This window comes from Parus major, chromosome 3 (assembly GCF_001522545.3).
Source record: "Parus major isolate Abel chromosome 3, Parus_major1.1, whole genome shotgun sequence".
Classification (NCBI taxonomy): Eukaryota; Metazoa; Chordata; class Aves; order Passeriformes; family Paridae; genus Parus; species Parus major.
Window position 1 is genome coordinate 43,737,215 of NC_031770.1, and position 18,212 is coordinate 43,755,426.

Here is an 18,212-nt window from a genome sequence, read left to right on the forward strand (position 1 = left end):
CTTTTCTGTAGTAAGAAAGCATCATCTACTACACAGCTAGGATGAGAACTGCAGATAAACTTAGGAAAACACATTTACTTAATAAATTAAGAATCAAATTCTGTAGTTCATAATTAAATAATAAAGTAAGCAAATAACTTGTAAAACTCACTTTTTCCCTCTTGGGCAATCTCACAACACAAATAATCATTTTTCTGCAGTACTTAACTGAGAGGAACAAAGGACCCACCCAGTCCTAGCTCTTCAGACAAAAGCAGGATTTACAGTACCAGAATGTAAGGGTGATGTTCTAATAGCAGCTGTAGTAATTTACCACTGACTTTAGACTCTTGCCAATGCATAAGCAGCTATGATATAACAGAAAATTGGACCCCAACATTATTTATGTCCATAAAGATATTCTAAGGAGACAACAGCTCTCCCAATTTAAGAGGTAGTCTGCAATTGTTGAAGTGAAATGCTGTGCTTCAGAAAGCAGCCTAAAGGAAGATTCTTAATGGAACAATTGCTACAATTTGGATAATGTTCCAGGAAGCCAAAATATCCTCTAAAAAGAGAGAAAAACCCCAAAGGCAATTTTTACTATTTTGACTGAATTATTCAACTTTTGTCTCATGGCAAAGAAAAGCCAAATTACTTGGCAAATCGAGAGATGCTACACAACCAACCATAAATGCATCCCGTATCAACTGTAAATATTTTGCATTATACTAACTGTATTAAAACTACATTTATCTACCAAGAGAAATTAATTTTACCTTATCGAGTAGCTTGATGAAAATGTCTTCCATGAACATCTTATGCAAGTTATTTGATCCATCCAACAAGCACAGAAATTTAACAGCACAAATGCGAACATAGTGATCATCTCGATTTGGACTGTAAAATATTAATAAAAACAAAAATCAAACTCCACCTGTTTAGACATAAAGGCAATTCCTAAATTATAAAAAAGTACCAAACATCATCTTTAACAAACAGCCATCAAGTTGTCTACAGTGAGACAAGATGCAAATACCCAGAACTGGAATTTTAAAATCTGTTTGTCATTGGTGATGAAAAAAATTAATGACTTCACAACCTGATCCTGAGTCTATGCAGAGTTCTGCAGTAATATCTAGATGTTTTATTTTTTTTCTATAGAAAAAGGCTGTATCAGAAAGCTTCTGAAATTTTGTGCCTGTAAACTGTAACCTTTTAACAACTAATTTATGCTTAGCTTGGTCAAATACCTAGTCCCAAACAACACTTTATTCCTATTAGTTAACTACAGACATCTATAATAATTAATGGCAAGAGTAAAATTAATGACATTATAGGTTGTGACAGCTGCAGACTATCACAAGATATGATTACCAAAAAGCTTTTGGGAGAACATACAGGAGTAGTGAACTTTTGCAGCAGAATTTTTTAAAAGCTCAGGTTTTATAAATTACTAGCATTTCTGAAAAGAAGGTGTCAGAACTTTTTTCTCTGACTTTCTTCCACTGACTAAAAATTAGGAGGAGTGAAGCTATAAAAAAATACAACAATCCAGTAGCTAACATCCCCATTTCAAAGGCTGGAGGCAAAGGGCTTGCAACCAGTGTTAAAAAGCCAAGCTCAAAATCTGACTGCATTAAAACCTGACTTTCTTACCTGTCTTTCTTACAATAACAAGGTATATACTAGCTCAGCATCCTAAAAAGTCCTACTTTATTGAGGTGAGACAATGAGCAAGTAGTTATTTCAGCCACAGTCAGATTTAATAAGTGGGATATATTTTCCCACTTATTAGAATATTTCCCACTTTATTTAGAAAATCCATTTTTCTAAAGTTTGTATTTGAATTATGAATATAATGTGATGTAAAACCCTCCTACTAGCATTTTAAAAGGTTGTGAACGTATTCCTTGTGGGTCCCCTTCCAACTCATGATACTCTATGATTGTATGGTAAGCAGCTGACTTCAAAATCAGCATCTTTCCTATCAGAGCATCAACCAAGACAAAGACACCATTCATAAATACTGTAAGATGTATCATCAAAAGCATTACCTTTCTGTAACAACATTTGCTGCACATTTTTCTCCAATATCTTCTATGAAGGCATGCACATCCTGAATGTGTCTTCAGAGATGAAAGAAGAGAAAGCAACAAGATTAGCAGAATAACATACAAAACCTGTTTTCAGTTTTTCAGTCATTATCTCAAAGTTTAAAAAAAAACCACACAAAACTGTAAAATATAAATCAAATATTTTTCTTTTATACCTTTGATCTCTCCTAAATACAGTTCCAAAGACACAAGCCTCAGTGATAAGTTCACTGTAATTTCCAGCATTTAAGAAAGCATTTGTCAAGGCACTTCTCTCATCAACAGTGGGAAATATCCAAGACTGACAACAATGACTAAGGACTACATTGAAGACTCCAGTCTTTGTAGTGGACAGATCTATGAGCTTGAAAATTATCTGAAATAAGAAATAGAAGATTCAAAATCTAGTTTTCAGAAGTGCCAGATCTATTAGATTAAAACTGCAGTGTTATCTATTTTAATAGGTATCATGGTCTTTTTCATCCTATCTCTGCTCAGGTTAATGCTGTCTTCAAGCTATTTATAATTCCCTGATTATAAGAACAGGTGAACAACTGGCCCAGTATCTGCTTCTCATAACAAAAACCAGAACTAATCTTTGCTTAAACAGATACAATGCCAGATGCTTTAAACAAATCTCCTGGTAAGTGGAACAAATGAGCCAGGGCTTACTTCATGTGCACAAACCTAGTGTTTTTATCAATCCTTACCAATTAAGAAAAAGTTAAACATTAAGCAAATTTTTTTACATAAGCAGCCACATCACCAGTTCTGTTCTACATTTATGTCAAAGTTCATATTTTAAGAAGTGTCTTGGTACCATTTATTTTTTGTTTTTAAGGAGGGCATATTTACAATATTTCAAGCTGCTATCTAAAGCTTCTCTAAAAAGAAGAAAAATAAAACAGAACTAGAAAAATGGCCCCAAAATATTTCTTTCTCCTCCTTAAGGTAAGTGCAAGAGTAAATTTCACTTACAAAGTATATTTTTTTTCCTAAGAAATTGCAAGCATTTGGGAGAGGGCAGGGAGATGCAGAATGAACAGGTAAAGCTTTCTAAGAATTCCTTTCTAGACAGCAGTTAGAGCTGTCCGTGAAAATGTTTTTTCAGAAGGTGTAACAGCTCCTAATAGACAAAGCTGCTTTGCTTCCCTGCATTGAAATTATAGTTTTGATAATGTGACAATTCTTTGACAATAATGCTGGTTTTATAGAGGAAGTTGTTCTGAACTGCTAAGCATTAAAGCACCAAGAGAGTTCACGAGGAATTTAAAACTGAAATACTGCAATGCAGTCTGAAGAAACACTTGCTGGAAAGAAAGCTCTATGCTAGAAGCATGTGGGGCTTTTACCAAGAATTCAAACCTATTTTCTAGTGCAAAGACAGGCTAACTTTCCTAGTAATTCCAAAATTGAGCCATTGTTTCACCTGTAGGGAAGCAGCAGAAGAGCATTTACAACACATTTCTGAATCCTGAATTTTTCTTCAACTGTTTCACTAAGAGAGTTCAGCACACACACAAAAAATTTTAGATATTTAAGTTCTAGCATAATTAACATATGAATAATCCCAAAGGAAAGAGTGCAGCAGAAGAAATTAAGCTAAAGAACACAGTGCTCTGGGTACCTTCTGTGGAAGCCCTTCTCAACATTACCATAGCTATTACCATAAGCATTCCCTTTTTTGACTCAAAAATACCCCTCTGCTCCACCCCTTCCAACTATTAAAAAGACAGAGTGCACACTGTGGTAGACAAATTACAATTGTGCTTCTGTGATAAATCAAGATCAGGCAGTTCCATTTTTTCTTCTCTTTAGCTACAACCGCACAGCATCTGCAAAGCAGGTCAATGGCAACGGGGACTGCCGAGGACTAGAATAAGAATATACATAAGTAGGCACTTGCTTGGGAACTTTATCTTCATTTTCTTATGAAGGGGCAGAAGGTGGCTCGACCAGATGCCCTTTGTTGAGTATAGGAGACCTTCATTAGCTCCTTGATGCCTGCTGTCATGGAATGTCCCACTGCAGACAATGGGATAGCTGTCACACGGACTCAACACTCAACAAGGCAAAATACACCTTACATAATGCTTGAAATACTAATGCTGAAGTTAAGGCAGTAACTCTAAGAATTTAAACAAGTTTTAAGATCAAGAAAAATAAAATACTAACTTTAGCTCATTAGTTATTATGACACTGAGCATACAATTAGCTGTTATAGATATTCCTTAAAAGTAAAAGCCAACCAATTTCCACAACAGAAGAGATAATTTACCATATCTTGGCTTGGGTCCACAGGGAGACTACAAATTCTAAGTGCTTAAAACAGAGACCAGTAACATTCATTTGAAGCAATTTTTTTAAAAAAACAAAGAAAATAAATGGGACTACATTTCAAGGTAATTAAGGCTAATAAGGATATATCACAGCACTTTTAAACAGCTAGGAAGTGTCCATTTCTCTGTATTTTATTTAAAATAATTTTGGTGTGTCTGGGCTGAAAATAAATTTGAAACTTGCTATTACTTACAGCTTTGAGTGTGACACCAGGATGGGGCTACTTATGGTGACTTCAAAGCAAAACTGCAACCCCTCCTGATGTGATTTTTGTGCTAAGCACAAAACAGCACACGTGTCAGTAAACCTAAGCAAATACACTGGCAGACAGTTCACAGTGCATTACTGCCCTAGCTAAAGTCTTGCACTCACTGTGGACTGCTCTGCACAAATACGTAATTAATGCTTAAAGGGGAAAAAAAGAAATAGAAAGAATCCCCAAGAAAGATTATGTAAAAAGAAGTAGCTAACAGCTTAGCAGTGCATAAAGCCAAAAGGAACCAACATCCCCAGTACTAAATACAGTTTTCTGGACCTAATAAAAAAAAGAGTACTACGACATATGTGAGAACTCTTGGAGTTCTGGCAGCTGCATAAATCTTACAAAAGAAGAATAAAGGTTGCATTTTTCTTCTTAACTCTGGAAGCAGGTCAATCATGCAGGATTAAACTGAACTCTTAAGGTGACTGTGTGTTTTTATTCTCTACACCTGAAGCAGAGGAAAAGAAGCCTTTAAAGAAGCAGTAAAAATGCTTTATCCAATAGCACCTACAAAATTTTGAACTGTTATAACTTTTCTAAGACAGCAATTTCATAAAGAGTAAACTATTAGAAGAAGGCATAATTTTCCCAGAATATTAATAGTTTGACAGTTCAGGTGTCAAATCCTAAACAAAACAGTCAAGAGGAAGAATTTCATTTTTATGTAAAAATAAAATAAATGAAAAAAACTAATCTTACTGCATGCAGAAGATATTGAACAGTCTAAAAATCAAAGACACAGTACTTGTCATTTTCTGTGCCTCAAGAACAAACAACATATTTGTTTATCTTCAATCTTATTCTCAGGTCTTTTATCTTGACACTCTCAAACCTGTGCTTTTTCAGAAATTAAAAGTTCACAACAGTAGCTGAAGGGAAAATAAAGTGTAAAATACAATCTTACATTGAGACAAAATTTATGTTCCCATCTCAAAAAAAAAGAATTCTTGAAACTGACCTCTTTTATTTTGGTATATGCTTGACCTTTTGCACTTGCAGCAACAGCTAGAACCTCACTATCAAAGATGAACTGAACAAAAGCTTTTAGGTTGGCCCAAAATATTAGCTGTGTGTTGCTCAAAGAGGATATAATTTTCCAAGCCAAATCAAATGCTTCTATGCAGAGACCCTCTGATGAGTCCAGAAGCTGTAAATAAAGAGATGAAAAAAGTGTTACATTTAACAAAAAAAAACCCAAAAAACCAACCAAACAAAAAAACACAAAACAAAACGAAAAAAACAACCCAAAAAATTATTCGTACTGTGCAGGTTCATCTTTTACCTTGGGAACAAGGACTTTCATGCAGTCAAACACAGGTAAAACTTGGTCTGAAGGAAGAATAGATAGGGCTTCTAATGCAGACTGTAGAATTTCTTTTGACCTCTCAACTGTAGACAGTGACATTACTGAAGTTGTTTCATACCCTTGAGCCGATGTTACAAATGAATTTAAAATGAAGTGGAGGCAAATCCACTGGTCACGAACATAGCGTGCAACAATCTTCCCCCATCCTTGAGAGGTCGTTTCTTCACCTAAGCTGTGAAAAAAATACTTTCCTTAAATAAATATTGTGTTAGGTTTATCCTGCACATTCCTACTCCATCAGGACGTGCTTATTTGGACAAACCCTCTGTCTTACTTCAAGGTGCTAAGATTTATACAGTTCACGGCAAGAGTGGAGAAACATGGAAAAGAAATCTAAAAATTAAGTGTTTTTTTAAAAAAATTCAAATAAATTATGGACTTAGTCAGTCTCATTAGTCAAACACCTGTGACATTATTCAGTAGAAACATCACTATGTGCTGGCTGTGGTTTTTTGTTACCCAAGTATTTGGGTTTTGGCACTGTGGCTTCCTCTGGGTTTCCCTTCCCAACAGTAAATAATTTACATTTAAACTTGCTTCTGCACATGTCATGGCTTTCTGCAGTGTACATATATTTAATCTGGCCTAAGGGTAAGCACTGTTCATAGCTACCTCTGGCTTCACAGAACTAGAGGACTTAACAAAAGAACCTTTGCTCTGATCAATTACGGCTGCTTTAATGTTCTAAAACCTGGCTGTTAAGATGAAAGAGCAACAGAGTGCACAGTTTGTTTACAGAATTCTTCCTTTTTATCTTGGCAAGAAGTTGTTAAAGAACAGGAAAAACCAACATCTTAACCACTGCTTCACATTAATCAACTTTATTCTAAGAATTACCGAAGCTTTAGCAGGCATACCTATTTTTTTCTTCAATGTAAGACGGCTTCTTTAATACTTCATTGAATTGAGAAAAGGAAATGAATTTCTTCAGAGCATCCACAGAAGGCAGAGGCTCCAGGTGCACTTCCAGTTTCCCAGCCATTATCTCACATACAGCTGCAAGTGAAGCCATGCTAGCCACTTTTCTAATTTGCTCCTTAACCTTCGGCTCCTAAGTAAAACCAAATCATACATGAACAAACACACACCAACTTCTTCTCTTACAATACAAATGACATACTAACACTTTTAATAATCCTCCTCTTTGCATCACCACAGACACCATAAGGTAGAAACTCTGCATCCTTCTATTCCTGTATTTTCCTCCCTAACGCAGCTTGGCTTGGGCTGGGTCAGCGCAATCACTTGCAAGTTACAAGCACTGACAGAAGCATAAATCTTCCAAATTACAGTCACTTAGGCATTAAGTGCAGGCAGCTTGGTGTGATGGAACACTCCTATCTTGCCAGGCAATAGTTCATACAAATTGCTGGGGAGGAATTAGAACAAAAGATGTGGTCCAGTTAATCAGAAATTCAGAATATGACACAGTAGCTCCTCCAAGCACCCAAAGATCACAACCATGCCATGGTTATTTTGTGTGATAGACATACACATTCAGAGAGGCATGGAATTAAAAGTCTCATAAAAAAAAAAAAAAAGCCAGTAAGCATATGATGCCTGTACAGTAAGAAAATCTTGATGTTATTTAAATATCTCCAAACTACATTTGGCTGTCTAGAGCACAGAAAAGACTTTTCTCATCTGTAATTACTCAGCATTTTCTCCTTTCTTCTGAAATTGAAGAGGTACTATATGTGCAGCTGAAGAAACCATCATGAAAATATTATTCCCCTGAACTCAAAATAAGTTGTTAAAGCCCCCAGTGAGCACTAAGTCTGAACCAGAAAATGTTTACTTTGAAACTACTGGAATAAGTATATAATACACATAAACGAAGGGAAAAAATAAAATGAAGTATTTTAATTTTATTAAGATAAATTAAGTTCTTTGTTCTGGTAAAATGCAAACCTAGCTAATCAAATACTGAAAATCTTTTAAGGTGTTATTAACTATTCTTGAGCAAAACAATAGTACCAAATAATAAGACCAAAGTTTATACTGCCCAACAAATCTTAATTTAAATCTCCTTTTTTTAATGGAAGTCATTAATGTTTCTTTACATTTTGAAAATTTATCTATTTCAGATATAGTACCCTAACATACAACTGTGGGGCAATCAACATAACTATGTGAAAAAGCCAAAGTAATGCTGGGTTCTGGAGTTTCTTTTTCTCTGTATGTTCCAGGTTTGAAGTCAACAAACACCAAAGACATTTTCATTTATTAATCTTGATCAGAAAGATTAGTTCATATTTGAGAAAAATGTCTTTGAGTACATAGTTCATGATTACAGTAAGAATTCTACTTTAGCTATACAGACTTCTAAATAATGCAATATAAAAAAAAACAAAGTACTAAAAATCTTAGCTATAAATATTATGCATTCATATTACACTGCCAAATAAAGACATTTGTGTTAGGGAATATATATGCACATGCACATTCACACAAACTATTATTTAATTTCATGTTATATATAATCATATTATGCATTATAAATATCATAATAGAAATAAATGATTATATATTAACTTATATTTATAGTATGTCTACATAATTATTATTGCAGAATCTAAATACTGTATTAGCATATATTTAAATTACTACTTATTGGCTTGTTTTATTTTAATATTTATTGTTGTAAATAATGTTAAATTACCTTTTCAGAATTTCTCTCCTGAAGATTACGAATAGATGCATTTACTAAGGATGAAAGGAAATTCTTGATAGATGGTATTTTCTTCCAGTTGACTTTCAAGCACAAACTGACCATCTCTGGAATTAAAGCCAAGTACAGATCACAACGGTCCAGGTCGCCAACCTAAAAGTGAGGAAACAACAGCAATCCAAATCAGTAAGAGGAGGAAAATTAAACTGAAAATCAGAAAGAAAACCACTTGCAACAATGATAGCAGAAGGAAAAACACAACTGTCATTGCAATTGAATAACTTTTAATTTTGGGGTTTGTTTGGTAGAGGTTATTAATGTCTACATCTTAAAAACTGACTTTCAGATGCCATTCTCCTGATTCAACTTAACTTTTGCTTTACTTAAAAAGTCTCAGGTTTCTTTGGGATAGAAACTGAACCACTGGCCACAGCAATTAGGAAACAGGATAAGAGGCAAAAAGATGATAGCCAGGCTGAGTACTAAAAGTCTCCAAACACCTAACAACTTATGTCCACAGCTATACTAGAAGATATCATGCAGTATATGATACTCAGGATTTGTTACTATATGATTTCTTTAGATTTAAGAAGAAATAAGAAATGCAGACTACAAACACTTCCTGTGAAGACACTTTTTTTCCTTCTTACTGTGCCCATTGAAAAAAAAGTTAACAGAAATGTTTCTATGCAAATTGACTTTCTAAGTGTTTGAAGATTTTAAATGAACTTTAGGAACACTGGTAAATCAAATTAACAAGCAAAACCACACCAAAGTATGCCTCATAATCATTACTTACAGTGCTCAATTCATTGGCAGTCAGCCGTCGGAGAACAAATTCAAGAATACTCTCCACAGGTGTCACAAGAGATTTCCAGATAAAGGACAGTACCTCATCTGTGTGGAGGGGAAAACAAAAGTATATATACAGAAATACAATTCCCTTAAGAATTTTATTAAATCATGCAGATTAACTTATGTCACAAAGTTATACAGTAATAGTACTCAAATAAATAAAAGTTACTTAAAACATCTCTGTACTCCTTTGTAATGTAGGCCATAAGGCTGAAAGAATCAAACCAGATTATATTATTTCCTGAGATTCACAATGTGTATTAGTGAATCAAAACTCACACAAGAACAGAAGACCTCCTACTCTTAACCTTCTGCACAAACAGCTTATTAATGAACTTCGTCTTTAATAAAAACTAAAAGCTCCCATATCCAGCAATTCACTTTTATGTGGGAAAAATATACTTTTCCACTGCTACTATTTATAGACTTGAAAACTGGTTTGGGGGGCTTTCTGGTTCTTGGTTGTGTTTTTTGGGGTTTTTTTTATGTTTAGGAATAATTTATCTTTGGAAATAGTAATCTTAAAAGATTTTAGGCCAGTAGCTTCCAGGCTGTAAATGAGAATACAAGATTATGACACAAAATGTGGTATTGTCTAGAAGATAAGGCTGGGCTACCATGTATACCTCACATATATAGTATTTCACAAAGACACAAGTTTATACACAAGGGAGAGTAGGCCACTTGGGTAAAACATATTTAACCACAAACACACTTCAGTCTGTGTTTCAAGGGTAAGGGCTAGCTGAAAGCCAAGGAAATAACATCTCAGTATGAAAATGGAGTAAAACACTCTGCATAGCCATCAGGTTTTAAAAATACCACTCACTGGTTTCAGTATTTAGGGGACTATTACCCAGAGGCTACAGTTGCTGTTTTTTTCCAGATGTGACCCTTCATGAGTAACACTTCATGTAGAAAAACTATTATGAAATGGAAGTAAAAATATAAAGGGAAATCTTTCCTGAAGTTCCAAGTCCATATTGTACTTACTTTTAATATTCCATACTAAAATGGCCCATTGGACTACATTTTTAATGGTTAAATTGTTTAGAGCCAACAGTTTAATTATGTCAGATTCATCATGTGTCATCATAGGTCTCAAATCACTAAAACATCTTCTGCAATTTATATACATAAAAACTTCAGATAAGCATGTTGGACATAAAACCCAATTCATTACCAGTGGCTCTGTAACACTAGCAAAAGATAATAATTACCAAAATCTTACTGTTTAAAATAATGAAATCTAACAACAGCAAGAACTGTAGAAGAATGCTGATGATTTCAGCATGCATTTCAGTCATGTCTATCCCCACACTTCCCACTTGTTGTTATTTTTGTTTTACAAGGTTAAATTCCTTTATTACTCCCTACCACTTTATTGTTTTCCATTTGACAAACAGGACTTTTCACTTCCCATTGAATCAACACAGAAACATAACTCTGGTATTACACAGCCTTAATCTTCCTACCCCTCACCTCAGTCAGTTCACAGCTACAGAAAAAAAAAAGATGCATTATTTGGTTCTCCTGTGCAGAAGGAAGAAGCACAAAAACACTGTAGAAAATAATTTTAAGCCAAGTAATCCTTGTTTAACATAAAACTACAATGCAATTCAGAAAGCCTCTCAAATGACTGATAATGGGCTCTACTGGAGCATCTCTAGGGACCTTCAAAAGGATGGGGACACTGCAGTGCTCAGCCTTGCCATACCTTTGGAACTCTGTTAGCAGAGCTCAACATGCCATGTCAGGTGTCAAAATTCCCAAAGCAGGAGCAATCCATTGCAGGTACATTAGCAAACACATAAAGAAATAAGGCACACAAGGAAATTATTCATTACTGATACTAAAAAACTAGTAGGAGCCTGCATGTATTTCATAGGGTTCTGTTTCAGGCCTGTTCTATCCTTGTGCTGTAGGCTGAATGCACAGTGGCAGCTCAGTGGACACTTCTTCCAGTCCAGTTCACTTCAAGAAACCCACTTCAACAGTCAGAGACCATGCCTCAATGTTAACTTCAAAAGCCTGCATAAGTAGTGCCCAGTATTTCACACAAACAGCAAAAATTTAAGGGGGCAGGGGGGTTGAATGCATACAGCACTTACTAAAATGAGGGTAGGCATTTATTTGGGGCTGCACTTAGACATGTGTATGAAACCTGGATATATAAACTATATGAACTAAATGAAACTATTTTTGTTACAAATAAGAACCTAGATATGGAGCCTCCCCACTCCAAAACTACTCTTCTATTCCATGTTATTAACACCCTGAAAAAAATCCCAAAATAATCACAAGGAGCAGAAACCAAACACCAAGATCCCTCCTATTCCCATTCAGCATCCCAAATTCCATGAAAATAATACTGCAATTTTTAATTTGCTCTCAGGAAAAGCATTTTGGTCTACTCTGGTTACAAACTGACTTAAGTTCTCTCAAAAGGAGCAGTAAGGACTCAGTAGCTCTTGTTCAAACTCTCCTGAAAGGTCTACAAGTTAAATCTGTGAGGGGGGCAACACTCCCAGACAGACAGATCACCAGGCTTGTATTTCAGTGAGAACCTCCTAGCCTACCAGACAACTGAGAAAAGAGGATGCCCAGCAGGATCACTTTGTGCACTCAGGGAAGACTCTGGCTAAACTTGTGGCAACTAAGCAGGTTAGTTTGGGTTTGTGTAGTAACTTCTTTCTCTGAAGCATCTAAATGATTTATGGAATCCATTCATTTGCAAAGAATAGGCCTATAAATACCTGCAACACAGTCACACTCTTCAAATTTTAACTGATAATCTAACCCTAGTGGGTAACAATAACTTTCTCAGAAGGCTTCCACATTCTCAATTCCCAGTCCTTAGGACACCTGTAAGATTGGACCCACAGCTCATGATGTATAATAGACATGCCAGATTGCCAACTTTAACATTTACCACTTCTAGGCTAGCGTTAGTTTGACACTATAGCCATAAAACAGTTAAGTAGCTTAGGTGTAGTTAAGACTGTAATGAACAGAAGACACAGTAGACTGAAGATGTCACTAACCATCTTGCGTATTGGAACATTTTAACGAACGGGTCTGCAATAACTTCAAGAGAAGCTGAAGGCTTTTATCTGTTTTCAGTGTTGGTATGTAAGCATTACTGCCAAGTTTCATCAAGACATCCAGAAGAGGGTTCAAGAAAGCCTCTAGTTCAATCCACTCTATGTTGCTTTTTCCACTACACAAAAACAAAAATTAAAAAGAAAGTCTTCTTCTGAGTATCTGCCTTAAGTGCTGAAGTTACTTAGGGAAATAAACAGGACACGTTTCCAAGACACTTAAGCATCTTTAGAATGTTACCCAGTATGACTGCAGCAACAGCTGGACAAGGCCTAAGGAATGATCAGGCTGATCGAAAGTCTACAGAGAAAAGAGGACAGCTTCCCAACTTCATCAGGCTTCTACTGGATCCTTCAGGAATGAGGAGATTGAAAAAGACAGAAATGTAAAATAAGGTATTTCATACTTACCTGTATTTACTCTTCATCTGCTCCACGTCAGCAGCCAACAGAATCATTGTTGAGACAAGCTTAGCTTCAAACCAGTCAGGCATAAAGCAATTTTCTCCTGATTAAAGATATTTTAAGGTTTCCACAGTAACTAAAAAATACCTTTGCATTATTTTCTAAAACCTCTGGCTTTGTAACTTGTTTTACTAAATTAATAGGACAAAAACAATTAATGCTAACAAGTATTATTACTAATTTTCAGCATTCTTTATACATAAATTAAACTCTAACACTAGTGACCCTTATGCTCAAATAAATTTTACTCAATATACTATGTAGTATCATATATTATGTAACAGTTCACAACAGACTTTTCCATTGCTTTAAAAAATGCATTAGCACATTCAAATTAATTTAATGAAGAACATAATTCCACTATGCTTCATCTGAAACACCAGCTGTGATTTTGACCAAAGAACTAACCACATAAAGAGCTAAAACTATTCTGTAAAGAGGAAATTATAAAAAAGACTAAGTTAAGTTTCTCTTTTTATCGATCTTTTATATAAATTACATCATCATACTTATAAAACGTTTATTAAATAGCAGTACATAAGTTGGGGGATTTTAGGGGTATTTTTAACTGATGTTTCTGGCTTTGGGAATTTAGAAACTAAAACACACTTTGGAAGTCCAATTCAAGCAGCTGGACATGTTTCTTTTTTTTTATTTTTCTTTAAAGAGCTGCTTAGTAGTAAAGTTTCATATAAAACCAGAAATACAAACATCACTTTTTACAAGTGAAATGCAGATGATTGCCATGGAATTGCAGAAAATATAGACCAAGGACTGAACAAAGGAGTCAGGAAGGAGAGAAGATCTGCCAAAATTTTTAGCAAATTTACCCTGGATCATAAACAGGGAGAATTTACTTACTACATCTCTAACAGTAAGACAATCAAGTGAAGTTTCCCAGTCTGCAGGAAGTTTCTGAAGCTATTTATGATCAGCAAACTCTGACCTAGCTTTTTGATCTCCTATATATATAATACTTAGAAAGTGTTCCATTTTGACTTTTGACAATATAAAACTATACAATATTCTCGACAACTGCAAATGCCACACAAAATTTGAAGTATTTAAAAAAATCAAACCGCTACTCCTTTTAAAACATCTAAATGAAGACACTAACCTGACACTGTAGATAATTCAAAATGTGGCAGTGAACAAGGAAGGCCCTTTGTAATTTATCTGCAGATTTATAGAGCCTACAAAGTACCCTTTTTGGTTAGAAGATGTGGCAGCTCACCCCCTGTCCAAGATCAGAAGCATGTAACAACTCAGGAAGGCGTGCAGTGGGCTGACAAGCTGCCTCACTCTATGGCCTCTCCCTCTATAAAAATACTTGGTCATTTTACAAAGCTGAGCAAGGTGACAGAACCTGTGTGGGTTCATATTCCCTTGCTCTTTCCTCTCCCCCCTGCATTCCAGCATTTTCAGACACCATCAAAAGAGTGACAAAATAAATCTAATGGACAAGCATCAGGGCAGCATTAAACCTGAATATTAGGACTTAATGTTCAATTAACACTGCAGGACTTGAATTTATGGAGGAAAGCTAGAATTACTGAATAAGGTTCAAACTTAAGTACTGTGAATACACAGGCTGGGTAGAACTTGAACAGGTGCAATATGAAAAAAAACCAAACAAGAACATTCTTCTAAAAACAAGGGATTGCTGTAATTATTTTTTTTTTTAATTCTCTTTAAAATAGTGGTTTTTATTAATACACATTTAACTTACTTTCAGCTGCAGGTGTCTTAAGGTACTCCCCAACAAGACTGCGCACATATTGACATAACGATGATGCCTCCTGACGTTCCAAATCAGAGGTTACAGACTTCCTGAAGCACCTGTCATTCACTTGCAACCAACTGCAAAGCTGAATTAAGAACAGCACATCACTCCCTGACCACAGCTGGCAGCTGTGCATTGACATCACTCATTCCACAGCAGCACACCAGAGCACTGTCAAATACAAACTCTCACATCAGCAAACCCACAAGATTTGTGGTCATCAGAACTACCTCAAGAGCCTTAGCAGACTATTCCCTTCTAACCACACATAGGAAAATGTTCTTCCAAAGGGCAGCTCACAACACCCCCAAAAAAATCAGTGGTACCAATGTAAGAAAAAGAACAACTCTTAAAATTAAGCAAGACTGGTAAAAATTCCCTTATCTCAAAAGGGTTTCTTCCATTCCAGTGTAATCTAGCGAGACCAGATTTCTTTTAATTTGTATGCCAAAAATGAATGGAGCAAGATGAAATGTACAGAGCACGTGACAAGAAGACACTATGCAAAAAATCACTCTATCATTATATGGCCGTACAAGTAACCAAAAGTTATGGCTACATGATCAGCTGGCTCTCATATATACTATACAAAAACTTATTTCATCTTTGAATTTTTATTCACAGCATTTTACATCTTGCAAAGTCATAAAAACGTGAAAATTTACAATTTACAATCTCACTCTATGTGGTATGCACATTTGTCCCTTGCCAGTGAGATTATTATTTCTGCCAGAGACGGGCTGGATGAACATAAAACCAGCTTCAGCTCTCACCTCTGTCCATAATAAAGTATCTCTTCTTAGGGACTCCTCTGGTCTGAGGGACAGAAGAAAGCTTGAAACTTCTGGGAAGGACACTTTCTCCTGAAGAAATTAACCAAGATACAGTAGCTGCCAACATTAATATACAACAAATAATAACCTATATGACAACTCAAGAAGTTTGACTTTATCTGGCAAGTTTTAGTAAAAGAAATTTACTTTTTCTTTTTTGTGATTCAGACTAATTTCTGCCTCTTTAGGACCAACATATCTGTACCAAGGAACGAAACTTAATTTTTCCAAGTATTAAGGTCTATCTGAAAATAAATTAATGACTGCAAGAATAGTGCTATTCACTGATGACACCTTTTAAATTAATGTAGGTAAATGATTAGGAGTCACTCCTAAGTACTATTTCTGCATTTCTAAAGAGAAATTCAGACAGATTTATAGCCATAACACACAACATGGAAGCCTATTTATTTAGAAAGCCAGCTATAAAACAAAACAGGAATACTTTGATTACTGAATAACGACAGTCCTGCTATTTCAACACTAATGGTACTTTTATCATTCCAATATCACGAATACTTTTATTATTGGGAATTACAGGAAAGTTATTTAGTTTCTATCTGCTAAAACCTGAGTTTATACAGTAGATATAGAATAATATCCTTTTACGGTAACTACCACATGAAAACCCCAAAATAAAACATCAAGTAATAAAAGCCAATGAAAAAAAAATTTCTTATGGAAAACCAAAGGTAACATAGCACAATTTAAATAATCACTAAAAAATTGCAAATCCAATAACATCCGTATAAATACTGCATTTAGCCATTTTTTTGAATACTGTTGACCCTGTATAAGTGTCAATGTATTTCTATTACATCAGGGAAAAAGAAAAATTTAAAATAAAACAAAACACAAAACCCCAAACTGACCACATCTGTCAAATGCATAGTTGTTTGAAGAAGATAGCACTGAGCAGCTCCACGCAACAAAATCTGATGTGTAATCATAGTACACTGGAGGACATCTCTGCAAAGAGGAAAAATACACTCTGTATAAATCACACACTTAAAAATACAAGCATTTTCATATATTTTATAACGATTAGCCATCTTAAATACATTAGATTGCACGTAACAGACATAACCTGTTAAGTATGGCACAAAAGCTGCCTGACCAGACCACAAACAATCCAGAACCAAGACTACTTTCAAAAACTGGTAATAAAATTCAGATGAGCATAAACCTGACAAAAGAAAAAGGGGGAGAAGAACAACAGAAACATTAAAGGAACATTCCCCTTGATCACATCAGTTCAGACTGGTAATTTATTATAAGCATTTCTATCTGTAACAAGTATACAAATGTTTGTCATCAAAATCTCACTTAAGCAAAGAACTGGAAGAAACATTCAGTGAACATTCAGAAAAGACATGCCCAACATTTTTTTTTCTTTTTGTAAATTGCTTCTATCCAATATTCCTTCAACCGCCAGTAAGATTTTATTTAAACGCTCAAATTTGATTAAACTGGAACGACAATTGATTTTTAGTGGCTCTAGGAAGTGGAAGCAGACACTTAGGAAATACCAGTGAGATTAAGGTCCATAGTGAGGCCAAGAGCTTCTGCCTAGACTTTTATTTAGGAATCTTTCCGTTTCCAGCACTGCAGGATGTGTCCTGATATAGCCTCAACTGCTATTAAAGCAGGTTGTAATGCAAGTAGAAGAAAAGGAAGTGTGAGATGCATCAGCCTGAAAATGTGCAAGACCGGGGGAAAATTATTCTAGAAAAGTAGAAACTAAAAAACTAAAATGCAAAAATTCTTTTTTTTTTCAAACACTTCATAAAGAGATATAATTACATTGGTTCTTGAACTGCTTTCCTCTGCAAATTAGACCTAAAGGAGACAGAGTCTGATATTCCCATGCACGACCATCCCTTCAGAAGTCACAAACATGAATCAAATTCTGGCTCTCCAGCCTGTCAGCACATTTCTTTGGAGGAAGGCTGTAATAACGCAAGGCAGTATATATTTTACCTTAAAGCATGAAGTCCTTCAGCACCAAGTACTTTACATGAAGGGATAGATGCCAAAGCCATAGAAAGGAACAAAATAGGAACAGCACACCAATGCCTACTTGTCATCTTCTGAATAAATTTTAACAGGAAGCTACCTTAAAATAAAAGTAAACAAAACAACCCTGAGTGATTTTGTGTTCTCCAATGCTTTTAAATAACAAGAGCTGCAGCAGAAGAGTGCTATTTTAATTTCTAACAATTAAATTAAAGATAATAGAATAATTTCCTAACCATTTCAATGAAAAACATTACATTCCAAAGAAGTCTGTCAGTAAGGTGATATGATTCAGGGACAAACAGAAATAAACCTAATTTTGACTTTGGTCATCTGCACTAATCACCACATTCAGGAATGGATTTTTAACTCGATTGTTTTTTAAAGTTGCTATTGAGTTTGTGATATGGCTGACCACAGTGATTCAACCAGTTAAATGGATGCT

General features: G+C 35.1%; 1 protein-coding gene across 1 annotated transcript in view; it reads right to left on the reverse strand.

Annotated features, from left to right (window-relative positions):
- TARBP1 (TAR (HIV-1) RNA binding protein 1) overlaps positions 1–18,212 on the reverse strand; it is a 32,266-nt gene that overhangs the window by 8,668 nt on the left and 5,386 nt on the right. The window contains exons 7-20 of the mRNA XM_015621113.1: positions 17,732–17,867; positions 16,624–16,720; positions 15,692–15,781; positions 14,865–15,003; positions 13,082–13,178; positions 12,614–12,789; positions 9,514–9,611; positions 8,706–8,867; positions 6,901–7,094; positions 5,960–6,215; positions 5,636–5,824; positions 2,252–2,451; positions 2,037–2,108; positions 759–879 (exon numbers count right to left, since the gene is read on the reverse strand). Of these exons, the coding sequence (XP_015476599.1) occupies positions 759–879; positions 2,037–2,108; positions 2,252–2,451; positions 5,636–5,824; positions 5,960–6,215; positions 6,901–7,094; positions 8,706–8,867; positions 9,514–9,611; positions 12,614–12,789; positions 13,082–13,178; positions 14,865–15,003; positions 15,692–15,781; positions 16,624–16,720; positions 17,732–17,867 (2,027 nt within the window). The remainder of the gene's footprint in view (positions 1–758; positions 880–2,036; positions 2,109–2,251; positions 2,452–5,635; positions 5,825–5,959; positions 6,216–6,900; positions 7,095–8,705; positions 8,868–9,513; positions 9,612–12,613; positions 12,790–13,081; positions 13,179–14,864; positions 15,004–15,691; positions 15,782–16,623; positions 16,721–17,731; positions 17,868–18,212) is intronic.